We start from the raw sequence: 15,399 nt of genomic DNA on the forward strand, positions 1-15,399 counted from the left end.
GGCTATTTTCAGGTATCTTAGAAGGAACAGCCTTTATGTTGTGCGTGTTGTCCCTTAAAATGCTGCCTCCGTAGGCAGCTCACTAGGTTTGGGAACAGAGCCGCGGAGACACCGGTTACGACTGTTACCTTGTGCGCCTGTGCGAGCTATAGGGACACAGGGAGAAAAATAATACTGTCATTGACATGTGCTCACGACTACACACATACAAGAGACACACTGCACGGTGTGTGACCTGTTCTCGTTCTCGCAGTGCTCACTGAATGGAAGAATGTCTTGATGAGACCTTCAGGGAGTTAACGGAGCTACTAATGAGGACTGAGTTGCATTTTATGAAGGTGAATGATTGGAGAAAACACATTCAATTTTTTAGACAGCAAACCCTTTACAAAAATGTAACATAGTGGCATTAATTTCTGCCAAAATACCATAGATACTTACTACAGTTGTTAATGGTACTGTAAATAAATGAAAATTACAGTGTAAGAAATCTCTTCAAATGAATGTATTTTTGATAATGGTGGTGATTTATAAATACAAATGTTATCTTATGTGTATCTTATTTTAGAAACAGTCGTATTTTTGCAGAAACTATGGTTCACATTGTACGTTTCTGTAAGGGATACAGATGGTGTACACTTATTTATACTTACTGCGCTGTCCACATAGGCTTCAGTCCAGACTGTGTCATGTTCATGGTCGATAACTTTAGGTCTGCTCATCACATGCAAATACCGCATCACGTTCTCCTGAACATCAGCCAGCGTGGAGATCTGACTAAAGTAACCTGCACAACATATAGCAACATTGCATATTAGAATTACTCTAGAATTAGAATTACTCTCTGAAACTTAAACACACATATACATATACATACACACACGTGTGTGTGTGTGTGTGTGCGTGCACATTTTGGTAACAGTTTCTATGAACCCTGTACACATACATAATGACTTCATTTTTAACTGTCATTGTAATTTAATAAAGCACAATTACATTGTTACAATTTTTTATTTCAAATTAAGGCTGTACTTTCGAAGAATCCTGAAAATTACACAAAAATATTAAGCAGCACAACTGTTTTCAGCATTGATATTATTAAGAAAGGTATACACCTAATCAGCAAATTATTAGAATGATTTCTGTAGGATTATGTGACAAAGCAAAAAAATACATTTTAAATAGTTTAAACAGAAAATAGTTATTTTATATTGTACTGACATTTCACAACATTACAGTTTTACTGTATTTGCTGTAATAATAAATGCAGCACTGGTGAGCATAGTAGACTAAAGTTCAAAAACATTTAAAAACCTTTATTTTCATGACTATGAAAATTGTAGAGTCAACACTGAAGGCATCAAGGGCTATTTGACCAAGAAGGAGAGTGATGGGGTGCTGCGCCAGATGACCTGGCCTCCACAGTCACCGGACCTGAACCCAATCCAGATGGTTTAGGGGTGAGCTGGACCGCAGACAGAAGGCAAAAGGGCCAACAAGTGCTAAGCATCTCTCGGGGAACTCCTTCAAGACTGTTGGAAGACCATTTCAGGTGACTACCTCTTGAAGCTCATCAAGAGAATGCCAAGAGTGTGCAAAGCAGTAATCAAAGCAAAAGGTGGCTACTTTGAAGAACCTAGAATATGACATATTTTCAGTTGTTTCACACTTTTTTGTTATGTATATAATTCCATATATAATTCCACATGTGTTAATTCATAGTTTTGATGCCTTCAGTGTGAATCTACAATTTTCATATTCATGAAAATAAAGAAAACTATTTGAATGAGAAGGTGTGTCCAAACTTTTGGTCTGTACTGTATATATACTGTATATATATATATACATAAATATATATACACATAAATATATATATACACATATACATATATAAATAAACATATATATATACACATATATATATATATATATATATATATATATATATATATACATATATATATATGAAGACAAGATACAAGCTGATTATTAGATGCATTTTCCATCCATTTGGCAGTGTTGAAAATGTGCATTTGTTACTGCAGAGGCTCCAGGTGCAGAGCTAGAAACTCTCAGCATGGTGTGTGTGTGTGTGTGTTCCTCCTCCCGCGGCCAGTCATCCGTGGCGCTGGCACATGGGAGTGATCAACGCTGTGCAGCCACAGGAGCCGGGCTGACAGGAAGAGTGATTTAGACTCAGTTGACCTTTGACCTCTGCATGTCAGCTCTGCGAGCTGAGCCAGTTCCCGTCACACTCCCATCAAGCACTCAACACCCGCGTGATTTTCTTCAGACTTCACACCAATAAACCCACAGTGCTGGGTTTGGAAGCTGAAATGAAGCTTCTGTTCTCCAGCAAAACCCAGCCAGGATAATTAATTAACTAATTAGCATAACATTTAAATGGAATTTTAAATAAATTCAGCTCGTCATTTAGAAAATCATACAAACAAAAAAACAAACAAATCACAAACCTTTATTGGCACACGCCATCCATTTTAGGTTATCAGCGAATGCAGATTCCCGGCCAATCAGATAAGGGAATATGCGAACCTATGGAGAAACAGAAAAGAGTACAATTTTAAAAAATATATAATAATTAAACACTGATAGGAACGAAATTAACTCCTGCAATGTAAGCTCTTTTACACTTGGCATGCTACAGTTTCAATTTAGTTTAGTCAGTACTTGTATGTATTTGTAGAGTATGTCCAAATAAAGCCAACATGCTGCAGATCTCTGATTTTAAACCAAAGAATCTCTTTGTTTCCCACAATGCAATTTCCCAACGTCAGGGTAAATCTTGATTACTTGATTACTCATTGGAAAACAACTGCCTTGGCGCATTTACTTAATTACACAACTGGTGTAACAAATCAGCTAAGAAAATTGTTCACCGTATGTTTTTTGATTTAGTTTTCGATATCTCCCAGAGACCCTGCATGAGTACTAAGAGTGACAGCAGTGATCATTCAGGAAAACATGCCAATTGCTATTTTACTTTTATCTTTCTTTATTTCTTTATCTTTATTTTGAACATCAAATCATTGGCTTTTGTGAATCAAAAGGCTGTGAGAAATGCAGGGCCTTAAAACCAGTGTTATTTTAGCTTTATTTATATTCTATTATAATTTTTATTAATATTTTTAATTAGTTTTTATTTTTATATATTCTTTTGTAATTTAGTTTTGTGCCTTTGTAATTTTTATTAGTTTTTATATTGCTATATAGCTTTAATAAATTTTTATTTTAAATATATATATATTTAAATTTTTTCACCTAATATTTTATTTTACTTAAGTTTTATTTTAATTAGTAGCAATTATTTTCCATATTTTTGGTTGATAACAAGCCCCATAACAAGATTTTATGTTTTTACATTTTTTAAAGGCACTTTCGGAAATGCATCAAAAAAAATTAAATGCTCTTCATGTTTGGTAGTTTCTTTATCAAGTGAAGGATGCTCTTGCTGCAAGATGCTAAAAAAACTGTCAAATGCAACAAAGACATCTGACCAAGTATAGAGGACAAATAGATTCATCTTTATCTCAATACAGAAGACGGATTGACCAAAATGCACATCCTTGAATGTTTACACATTTCTTTTATTTATTAATTTGTGTACATGAAGGTGGTCTCAAAATACGGCCAGTGTAAATGCAACCATTCCTCTCAATGTTCCTTCACTGCGCATTCATTTTTTTCTCCCTCTCCCTCCCTCTTTTTAACTCTCCATCCCTCCATTTCTCAGTACATTGCTCCTGTCTCCCATGTATAAATGGTTTTTGATTCCAACCAATACTGAACGGTTACACCGCAGTGGGCCAGAGACAATTCACACACAAACACACACACACACACACACACACACACACACACACACACACACACACAAACACAGGCATACCTTCTGCAGGCTGTAAAAACGCATTTCTCCCCCCGCTGATTAGGACATGAGACGCAGACTTACACACACGACCAATCCAGACCAGGAATGCTTAACATGTTCCCCTGAACGCCTAGTGCTTTATGAACACGTCTGCTAGCTCAAACTGTGCCGTTGTCAAATACTGGTTCACAGGGTCAATCAGGTGACTGAATCAGCTCCGCCAAGGGCAGGTACACGAGCAAACCCTCCAAATCAGTTTATTCAACATTTTCCCCCATGTTTGTAGAGTGTGTCAAATAAACTGGTGCTGTCAGCAATTCAATATACAATAGACAACCACCGCAGGAGCCAAACACAATTCTTCAAAATGTCAAAATGTTCTCAAAGGGGAATTTTACACTTGTGCAGGGGTTAAAAAAAGCAATCATAACTAAATCTATAAAGTAAGAGAAGAAATGCTGTACTCAGGCAGGAAACAAACAAGAAACAAGGCTGCAGTTTATAATGTTATCTCAAGTAAGATGTAATGACACGTATTCATGATTTTAAACTGAAAATGTGGTTGTTATGCATGGAGAACCTCCTTTTTAATAATTTTTATCTTACCTTGCGTTCAGGCCAGTTATATTTGGCAAAAACATCATCGTACATTTCAGTGGCTCCATCTGTTATCAGCATGATCGCCTGGCTACATGAACTTCCACGGCCGGTCTGATTAATCTGCACGGTGAGAGGGAGAGAAAGAGACTTTTCATTATGAGAATGAGAATTTGGCTCACCACAATAAACTTAAACAACCAAACAGCCTTAGAGAGATTCACTAACAACAGAATCAAACAGGAAATTGTCTTCAAAATGGTTTCTGTATATACATTATCAGTCTGCAAAGAGCTATAGCCGATATTGTGTTTATGCTGTATGAAACAATGGTTCTGGTTCTGGATGCTGACTGGTCAATATAAAAAATGACTGGTTAATGTAGCAATAACCACATTTTATAACAGTATCAGTAGCTTAACTTTGGACACAAAATAGCACAGCCTTTTATACATTACTGTTTAGTTATGTTATGATTATGCTGCTTGGATACAGTATGTGTGTGATTACTGTAAAGGTGACAATGCATCAACTGTTTTTGTGAAGTTCTGCAAGTTTTGATCAAACCTTTGTAATATGCAGACAATAGACAAGATAATATACGAACAGAAATTACAAGGTTATAATTGCAGTCACATCCAAAAGTAAAATCACGTCCACCTAGTAAAAATTAAAAATAACATGTAAAAGAAAATAAAAGAATAATAATAATATATTACATATATAATAATATAACTATATAACATCATATAAAAAGTAACATAAAAGTAAAAAATCTTATTAAGATTCTTATGCTCACCAATGTATTTATTTGATCTAAATTATTGTGCTTTTTTAAAATGTAGTTTATTTATTTGATTGCAAACACTGAATTTTAAGCAGGCATTACATTTTAAGTGTCAAATGATTCCTCAGAAATCAAAATATGTTATTGTTATCAGTGTTGAACTATATATATATTTTTTTTTGTGGAAACCATAATCCGTTTTCTTAAATTAAATTTTTTTATAAACTTTGTTGAACTGAAAGTACAAAAGAACAGCTTTTACTTGAAATCGAAATAATAAAAAAATAAAATAAAATAAAAATAAAATCTGCCCTTTTGAATGGTAGTGTATTATATAGTACCTTGACATGAACAAAACCATGAAGGAAAAAAAATTATGAGTTAATGTCTAGGTTAAAAGAAGGGATTTTATCTATATATATGAGCAGAATACACTATGTAGTATTTAAAATGATACATTTTGCTGCTAGAACAAACTGCATTATCATGCTTTTGATTTTCTATAATAGTCTTCGCACTAAACAAACTTTACTGTGGTGCAGTGCATGATGTCATTCGAAAAGTCAAAGACTGCTGCATCTACTTCACTTTTTTAACTTTCAACCAATCAGACACAAACACAGTATGCGGTCCTTTAAAGGGGCCGGACTCTGGCTTTTACGATTACCATATTAATGGACTGGATCTAATGAATGTGACAAATACAGATATAACCCTATCCTCCATTCTGTCTCTGCGTTTCTCCCCTCCCCGCTCTTTCTGAGAGACTAGTGGTCTGAGAAAAGAGAGATAAAGGGCACAACCGGACTGACTTTGAGCACTATCTCGCCTGCAATTGCTTTCTCTTTCATCAGCGTATTAATCAGGACTGCCAATTACCACAATTAATCACACGGAGAGATAGAGGTGTCTCGAGGAGGGGCTGGAACAGAGAGTCAGAATGTGCGCTCACACACGCAAACACACACACACACACACTTGAGTAGGAGCAGAATGGAGAGCTGTCATGATCCCAGATCTCTGTAATCTCACGCTTTTGGTAATCTTCACCTACCTCATTTAAGATAGTGAAAGCCTCAGTCAGTGCATTGCCCAGGAGTCCGATTCCTTTGGCGAATAACTTGTCTAGATGCTCTTTAAAGTGCTGATGAATAAGAACAAGAGAAACAGCTTTCGGATATGTTTTAGGAATCCTAATTTCACTGAAAATTAGGTGATTATAGCCAGAAAGTGTGTGCCATTGTTTAATAAGAGAAAGACATACATCCTTATTAGTGCTGTCAGCTTGAACAAGAGTGCCATTTAGACAGGGCTCCACATAATGGATCTCTTGGTTGTACTGGAAACACAGGAGATATTAGACACAGCGAGGATTAATTAAAAATATTAATTGATATCCTAAAGGGTACTCATTATTTCACATATGGATATTAAATCAAATTCCCTTGCTTTTTAAGTGCATGAACATACTGTAACTTTCAAAACAAAACAAATTCCTCAAAAAATTTTTGGGGACATCAGGATTTTAAATGTATTTGGAAGTCTCTTATACTCACCATTTACTTGGTTAAAAAAAAACACTTTTTACAATTTAAAATAACTATCTATTTTAATATATTTTAAAATATAATTAATTCCTGTAATGGTCAATGTGAACTTTCAGCATCATTACATCATTACTCGCTCAATAAACACACAAGTGTAAAAAAAAAAACAGTTGAGCTGCTTAGTATTTTTGGTGGAAACCATGAAACATTATTTTCAAGATTCTTTGATGAATAGAAAGTTCAAAAGAACAGCATTTATTAGAAACAGAAATCAGTTTTGATCAATTTAATGCATGATTGCTTTATGTTCATTTCTTAAAATACTCACTGCCCAAGTTTTCCAAAGCCACTGTTCTAGATTAAGTTTTACCTTATTGTTAATTATTAAGATTTGGATTGTGGAAACTGATAAGATGCATTAATCAGGAGTATCATTTGGAATGATATCTATATTCATAAGAGCAAATGGAGAGAAATGCGGCTAAGATTTCTCAAGCCTTAAACAAGTGAGGAAGCTTTCTTGAACTCACTGCAATAATGTTGAAGAAGTCATCATCCCCAAGCGTGTCCAGTATGGAAGCAACCGTCTGTCTGGCTATAGTCAATCTTAAACCCTTCATACTGCCACTGACATCCACCAGAATCACAACATCTTTGGGAGAGGTGGCTGCCTGGATATACCTGAGATCCATGAATCCATGAATTCACACATAAATAGATTAGAAATAAACTAAGGTTAGGCTATACTGGGAACTATTCTTGAAAAATTAAACAGAGCTGATCACACTCACCACCACAACACAAATAAAAAAAGCACAATAAAGACTTTTTAAGAATCGTTTAAAGCAGGAAAAAAAAAATGTTCATACCATTTCCTGTTCCTGCAGTCAAACGCAATGACACCATTCTCATCAGGATGCCATTTCACCCCTGAGATCACACATAGTGTAAAAAGAATTATATTATATATATATATATATATATATATATATATATATATATATATATATATATATAAAATTCATGCAATGTTTCCTATTTATTGTTTTGCAGACTCTTTGGCTAAAAATCAAAAAGATGGTAAAACTCTGTGGCTCAGCTCTTTAACCACATCTGTTTAGCACAAATAGCTAATATATGTAAATTTAGCAGAATGCTGTAAGATGTAAGTTGTGATTTAGTCTGCCACAAGCTTTGATTAATGGAATGAATTTTCTCTTATGTCCTCTCTGATGGTCTGTAAAATTACAACATTAGCAAAATCAGCCAGTTTGATCTTCATCAGTTCTTGCGCAGACATAATGTAACATTACGCACCTGGGTATTGACGGAAAAAACCTTTAGCGCTTCCAAAGTACTGCCAAATAAGAGTCGGGTCCCTCTTGAAGTTATCCACGAAAACTTTGTTCAAGGCTTCTGACCAATAGACTCCATTAACTATGTCAGGGTCTGAAAGGACGAAGAGAGAGAAAGTGTGAGAAAATGTGTAAAGTTTATTTGAAGCATTCGCAATCAAAGCAATAAGACAGTTCTAATTTGACCTTTAATCCTAATTTCATTCATCGTACAAACCAAAAGTGGAGCAGTTAAATCACCTCATCCAGTTTCACCCCTCCCTCTGCTCCGAGTCCAACCTGACTCCATAAAAAACCCTTTGCCTTTGTCCTCCAGCACACAAAGCGATGCCAATGAAAGGCCATTACGGGCGCACACAAAGGGACGAGGCGCATCCACCATGCGTGAGCAGCCACTGCAGCATCCACAGATCACAAAGTGAACAGCTACTTTAAGAGCGATTACTCTGTTCTCACCGCACTCTTTGCTGGGGCATTGAGCCCTTGGCTTTGTTCATTGCATCGTCCCCAGGTATTTATTGACCCGTAGTGCTGCAGTGACACTGAGGAGTTCGTTCCTGGATCAGTAATTTCAGAATGACCCGAGGTGGTCAGCTATTATCACTGCTCTATGACACACTAGTTTAACTCTCTCTATCTTTTACTCCGCAACGTGGGTCAGTTTCTGCCAGGACACCCAGGAGCTGTTTATCGCATAATATGGTGGCGTGTTTAAGGCTTTTAAACTGTTAACGAATAAAGTATAAAGCCCCTATAAATTATCACAATTATCAACTTTAAAAAACTTTTTTACACTACCAGTTGAAGACTTTTAAATATTTTTATGGCAACTATGAAACACCACCATTCAAAAGCCTAAAATGGAGACGGACACAAAACATTTCAGAAAAGAATTAATGAAGTGATGTTTTTCAGTGAAGTGTTGTTTTTCTTGTTTTTAATGAAGTAATGTTTTTCATGTTTTTCAGCAGAGAAACATCCCCATAACAAGACATTAACACCTCCTGCATGCTGTTATTTGGATGGTGAGCTATATTGGATTTCTGCCAGACACATTATTTGGTGGTGAGGCCTTAGTCTCATCTGCCTCAGAATCTTCAGGGTGAGTTTTGTCAAAGCTTGGTCATGACTGCATGTGGCCTTTCTTGAGGAGTGGTTTTTTTCTTGTATCCCTCCCATACAAGCCACGTGTGGAGAATTTGTGATATTGTTGTCACATGCACACAATGACCACTCACTCACTGTCATAAATTCCTGCAACTTCTTCAGAGTTGCTGTAGGCTTCTTTGACCAGTTTCCTCGTGGCTCTTTCATCCAGTTTGGAGTGATGTCCTGATCCAGGGAGGGTCTGTGTTGTACCAAATAATTTCCACTTCTTAATAATAGATTTCCCTGTGCTTCTAGGCATTGATGAAGAATTTGAAATGCCTTTGTATCCATCTCCTGACTTGTGCCTGTCCACAACTTTATCCCAGAGATCTTTTGACAGTGCCGTAAACATCCATAGATGATTGTTTGCTTCAGTTACACTACCAAGGACTGAAATGCTTTTGGAAACCTCTTTTCATGCTGAGCTAATCAAAATCACCACAGTTGAAAGTCAAATGGCTTTTTGTGCCATTGAGAAGGTGATTAGCTACACCTGATTGAGTTTACAAGTCATCCCTTTTCCAACTCATTGATTCTGGCTTTTAATTTTTTATTTCTGTTGGTGTTATATCTTTCACTTATACTATGGGGCCATTGAATGCTTGAATCTGATTGGGTGACGAAAGCTCTGAGGTGTGCTATTATTTTCAGGGAAACGCATGGAGAACGTAGTTCCAGGCAGATTTCCTGACTGCATTACAGTTCCATATCACTTCGCATAGTTAACTGTAATAACGGAAATTAGCATATATTACCTATACAGCACACAGGACTAACAAAAACAACAACATGACAGGCGGTTTTCTGAAAGTAAATACACATGAGATTTCTCACTAGCGAGATAATAACAGCTCTGTTTAGAGACGCTGCTGCAGAACACTGTTGAGGGACGCACAGAGGTAACCTAATTCACACAAGCTCTCTCTCTCTTTCTCTCTCTCTCGCTCTCTATCTTTTTCTGTGTCGGTCTCTCTCACTCTCTTTCTAATAATTTCATTAATAACTGCATTAGAATGTTATCAATGGCTCAAGCCTCTATTACCAGCTTTGAAATGAAGTTTTGGACGATTTAAGTACAACATCCGGATGAATCCCTTTAAATGTATCATCTGATCAATGTCTTGAGGTGATGTAACCGTAGTATATGTGGAATAATTGACTCAAGGCTGTTGAATTACTAGAAAAATAATACGCGTCAAAAAATTTTTTACTGTAAAAGGGGGTGATTCTTTTCTATACCTATCTATACCTGATTTTGATAATATTTCATCAAATTATTTATTATATTTCAAAAAACTATTGATTACAAACTTTTGACTGTGCATATTTTCTAAATGCATGTTATTGATTTCACAGTGAACAATTGATTCGGGGTTTTTTTTTTTTTTTTACATCTGCCTCTATCCAATCAATAACTGATGATATTTCATTATACTATAGCAGATGTTTACCAATTCTTAAATTCTGAGCGCTCTTAAAAAGCATGAAACGAACTGATGTTTTTATCATCCTTCTGCTCATGATACTGAACAGTTTTGGGACTGTGCGTGTTTCTTGTACTGCCATCAACTAATCAACGTGTCATGGTGATTGCATCACAGCTCATATTCTGTATATTCAAGTAAAAACAGGATGCATCACCTTTATTGTACATGTTGGTTGGCACCTGCACCACGCTGAGGCTGAGGTTGACGGATAGGTTATTAAAATGATCGTTGGGTTCCAGGAGAAACTCTCCTCCCAGCTCCACGCTGTTCCCGTCTTCATCCACTTCATTTATCAGCACTGCATTGAAATACTCATACTGTAGGAAAAAATGAACAAAACAAGTAAACGTAGGGGTCTCAGGCTGGAAAAAAGAAACTGCAATGCAATATATTACAGTTATTTATTATATAATGTTACAGTACACTATTGTTTAAAAGTTTGTAGACAAAAGCAATTAATAATTTAATTCATCAAGGACATTTAAATTGATCCAAAGCAAAGTAAATACAATTACAATGCTACAAGTTTTCTATTTCATATAAATGCTGTTTTCTATTCATCAAAGAATCCTGTAAAAAAATACATAAAGTTTTCCACAAAAATATATGAAGCAGCACAACTGTTTTCAACATTAATGTTTCTTTAAAAAAATATTTCTTTAAAAATATAAATATTTTTACTACATATTTAATCGAATAAATGGTGACTATATGAGACTTCTTACAAATACACAAATAAATATGATTTAACAGTGATTTAACAGAGATCTGTTATGTTTAATTATCATTTAAGTATCAACTTTGGCAGTTTCTCCAAGAAAGTTCATATTGAAGTTCATATTGAAATTTCAGACTTTTTTTTAAAGAAGACTTCAATGCAGATGTCGACTATGAGCAAAGTTTCAGACAGTGTTGAGATCCGAAAAAAAACAGACATTAAACATTTGAGATTTTTCTTTCCTACAGGAAAACATTCACGTATGCATAAATGGATTTACTAAACCATTAAAAAAGGTTATGTTAATGGAGAACATGCACACACACAAAAATGTCTCTCTGTTGCCCCATTCGAACTATAAAGGATAACGGACGAAGCACATTTAGTTTGTGTCCAGAGGCTCTGCGTGATTAAACTACCTCTCACTTTACTGGACCAGAGGTCATTCTGTAAAAGAGAGGCTATCTATCTGTTAAGTGAGTGTACTTGGTAACACCTTTGTGTTTACCATTAAGTGGTGTGTGTATGGGTGTATCCACTTGACTACAGCTCCTGTTGGGGAGGGGGGTGCATCAGTACAAAGCCCAGCACTGACAGCTCATACCACGGCTGGGCGCTCCAGTGATACACCCCTGGAGGGGCGGAGGGGGGAGCGTAGCGAGACGGAGGACAAACGCTCCACACTCAGCATTTCTCACAGCACTGCGACAAGCTTTTGAGGGTTATCAACAAACAGCAGGAGCAGGTGCTGCACACCCGACCGAGTCCCGGTCTCAGTGGTGTCAGAACTCCTCCTTCAAAGAGTCATGGTTAGAACTGTTTCATCCAGACCTTTAGAAACATTCATTCTTGACCAGACTAGTTTTTATATATGTACAGTGAGGCAGTGAAAGTGCAATTTTATACCTTTTGTAATTGTAATATTTTTTTATCTTTTGCATATGTAATGTCCTGAAGTCTTTGATCGACATCAAGTCAATAAAAAAATTGTTCTTACACAACAATTTGATATTAATTTTTACAATTTAAAAAAAAATATATGTTTATTGACTAATGAGCCATTCTGGTTACAAAATTATTTTTGAAATAAATTTCTTATATTTATTCCTATAATAAATATACATTGCATTTTGTCCTGATGTCTTTGTTTGATGTCAATAAAATTTTCAGTCAATAGCTAATTTGTACACACATTTGTATGCAAACACACTTATAAATATACGAGTGTGTGTGCGTGTATATATATAATTATATATATATATAATGCTAGGCCTACAAAAGAAATTTGAATGAACAAGTGTATATGACTGTATATGAGTTTGGATATCTAAAATAAACATCCTTCTTTTCAGCAAAAACTTTTCTGTTATATAAACAACAACACTTTCACTAAAATTAGTTTTCTGAATAAAAAAATAAATAAACGTTTATGAATTATTGGAAATGTATTCCTACGTATAACAGAGCGAGTGCATGAATTCATTACTGAGGGGGATACCATTATTTTAAACGTATTTTGCTTCAGTGAATTTTCCATTTGTCACTGAATAGCGCAGCCATCGTGGAGTCATTTATCTTAGTCAGAGTGTGGAGGCCGGATAGAGGGGAGGGCTTCCAGCACATAAATATATATATAAATATAATTCACTTCAAGAACTATGCTGGAGGTCATGTACAGGACATTAGCATAAAACAGGGCATGAGATTACAGCAAGGAGTGCGAGGGGCTTTACCATGAAAACATCTCCTAAGAAAGAGTCTATTCTAAAGAACACAGTACAATTCCCTATTACACTCTATGAAATATCCATGACAATAGTAATATTTAAAAAATTTATATGCACATCATCTTAGATGTGTTTGGATTTTAATGATATCACAGGGTGGAATTAGAGCAATAGAACAACTGTTTTTTTTTTTTTGCTGAACAAAGAACTGTCCATGGTTCTGAAATCATTCCATATACTCCTCCAAAACATACTGTACAAGTGTACAAACTCTCTCACCTGTAGGTCAGGGTTCTCCTCATGCTGGAGATGAGCTTCCTCTGCTGCTTCTACGAGCCTCTACATATGAGTAACATGAGAGAAAAACAGCAGAAACTTAGAAGAGATTATTAATGGCAAGAACAGGTTTCTTCTTGATGGACTACAAGAGCTTTCAGAGATGCAAACATTAGTTGTAGTAATAATAATAATAGCCTCTACATGTAAAATACATTTTATAACTTTCCTATGTTTCATCATTGAGTCATTAACAAATATATTATAATTATACTGCTTATAATGCTTATCAGATCATACTGTAAGTCAATGTACTTTCAAAATGCCTTGGTTTATATATGGGTTAATACACTGACTTTCAATTTCAATGTAAACTGACCTTGAGAAACTGGAGAAAAAAAAAGAAGAAAAAAAAACCCTCATAAAGACTTATGAATGAAGATAAATAGTAATAATGAATTATTTATGAAAGTAATTGTATAAGAGACGTCTTTAAAGTAAAAACTGAACAGTTTAGTTTACCTGCTGTTTGCAAACAGGTTGTATTTCACGTGGCTGCTTGTTGCCTTGCTGCAAACACGTGTTGTGTGTGTGTAAAGGACAGTGCATGTTTTGTTGTCATTGAAAACTGCTGGCATGCATTTTTAGTTACATGGCGGTATAATTGCTTCCAATCCACAAAGTGCTTTAGGAAAAATAATTAATACTTGTCGTATTTCGAGGAAATTACAGCAACATAACCAAAAACAAGGCTTTGTGCCAATTTCTAAACACCCTCTAGCCAAGCTGCTCTGTAAAATATATTAATAATAATAAAATGAAGTTATGTTCCTGAAAAAATATGTCTTTGTGCATGTCAGTTGTTGTTTTTTGGACTGTCTTTCTTTTTTTGACCCCAAAAGACCATGAGAACAAAAGGCTGGGGTGACTTGTGTGCACTTTTCACACAAATACATTTCAGTAGTGTTTTTAATCGCCTCATTAACCACAAAAGCTAAATCACGAGGTAGTTAGAGTGCGTATTTTCACATGGCGCTGGCGAACGGAATTACACTTTTACCTGAGAAGGAAATCATAATAACAGTACGACGCTTTAACGCTTCAAGTTGCGATTATTATTAGTCTGCACGTTTACAAACATATCAAATTAGCATTTATGGCTTCAGTAGAGATTTAAATATAAATATTAATAAATAAATATTTTCTATAAAAAAAATCTTACTTGTACAATATTTGTTAATACGAATTGACGCCGTTTTTTGCTGAACCATAAAAGGTTACAATCTAACAAATAGCCAACAGAGATAGGCCTATTTTAAGAAAATTACACCCCTGAAAGACAATTTATGATTTGTTACCTAGTTAATTCTTTAACGACCCCAACTGAAGTTCTGCATATTATAGCTACATGAACACTTTTTAACAGCTTGCAGAAATATATTTCAGTCAAATAAGACAGCGCGCGATTTTCTCTGTTCCAACTGAGGTGAGCATAAAAAGAGGACATATTTGAAATGTTATTATAGATTTATCATAAAACAAGTAAACTATATAACAAAAAACATTAGTTTAAAAATTAGCTACTTATGTTAGATAAACTATTTGCGCGAGGCAAAGCGTAATTTGGCATTAAAAAACATTCGAAAATAAAATCACCCTGGATTCACACACGAAACTACAATTTTTAAATTATGTCTTCCTGCATTTGAAACGAAATAAAACGGGCTGCAATGCACTTGGATTTCTGTGGTATAAACTGCATCAACTCCCTTCAAATCCGACAAAGGTGTAGCTACATTTATTTAGGCAAAATACGCGCATGCATTTTATAAAATCAGTATGCAGTTGAAAGCTACAAATGCATGAG

The 15,399-nt window shown here is 35.3% G+C and overlaps 1 protein-coding gene across 4 annotated transcripts in view; it reads right to left on the reverse strand.

Moving 5' to 3' along the window:
* The window catches only part of LOC132119634 (voltage-dependent calcium channel subunit alpha-2/delta-3-like), a 40,620-nt gene that overhangs the window by 17,011 nt on the left and 8,210 nt on the right, over positions 1–15,399 (reverse strand). For 2 of the 4 annotated variants that reach the window (XM_059529772.1, XM_059529771.1), the window contains exons 4-14: positions 13,536–13,595; positions 10,966–11,128; positions 8,138–8,269; positions 7,690–7,750; positions 7,351–7,501; positions 6,538–6,612; positions 6,328–6,417; positions 4,496–4,609; positions 2,475–2,553; positions 654–787; positions 129–146 (exon numbers count right to left, since the gene is read on the reverse strand). In XM_059529772.1, coding sequence (XP_059385755.1) covers positions 129–146; positions 654–787; positions 2,475–2,553; positions 4,496–4,609; positions 6,328–6,417; positions 6,538–6,612; positions 7,351–7,501; positions 7,690–7,750; positions 8,138–8,269; positions 10,966–11,128; positions 13,536–13,595 — 1,077 coding nt within the window. The remainder of the gene's footprint in view (positions 1–128; positions 147–653; positions 788–2,474; positions 2,554–4,495; positions 4,610–6,327; positions 6,418–6,537; positions 6,613–7,350; positions 7,502–7,689; positions 7,751–8,137; positions 8,270–10,965; positions 11,129–13,535; positions 13,596–15,399) is intronic. The other 2 variants (XM_059529774.1, XM_059529773.1) reach the window with 1 other exon arrangement.

The sequence above is a fragment of the Carassius carassius genome, chromosome 38 (genome assembly GCF_963082965.1).
Source record: "Carassius carassius chromosome 38, fCarCar2.1, whole genome shotgun sequence".
Taxonomy (NCBI): Eukaryota; Metazoa; Chordata; class Actinopteri; order Cypriniformes; family Cyprinidae; genus Carassius; species Carassius carassius.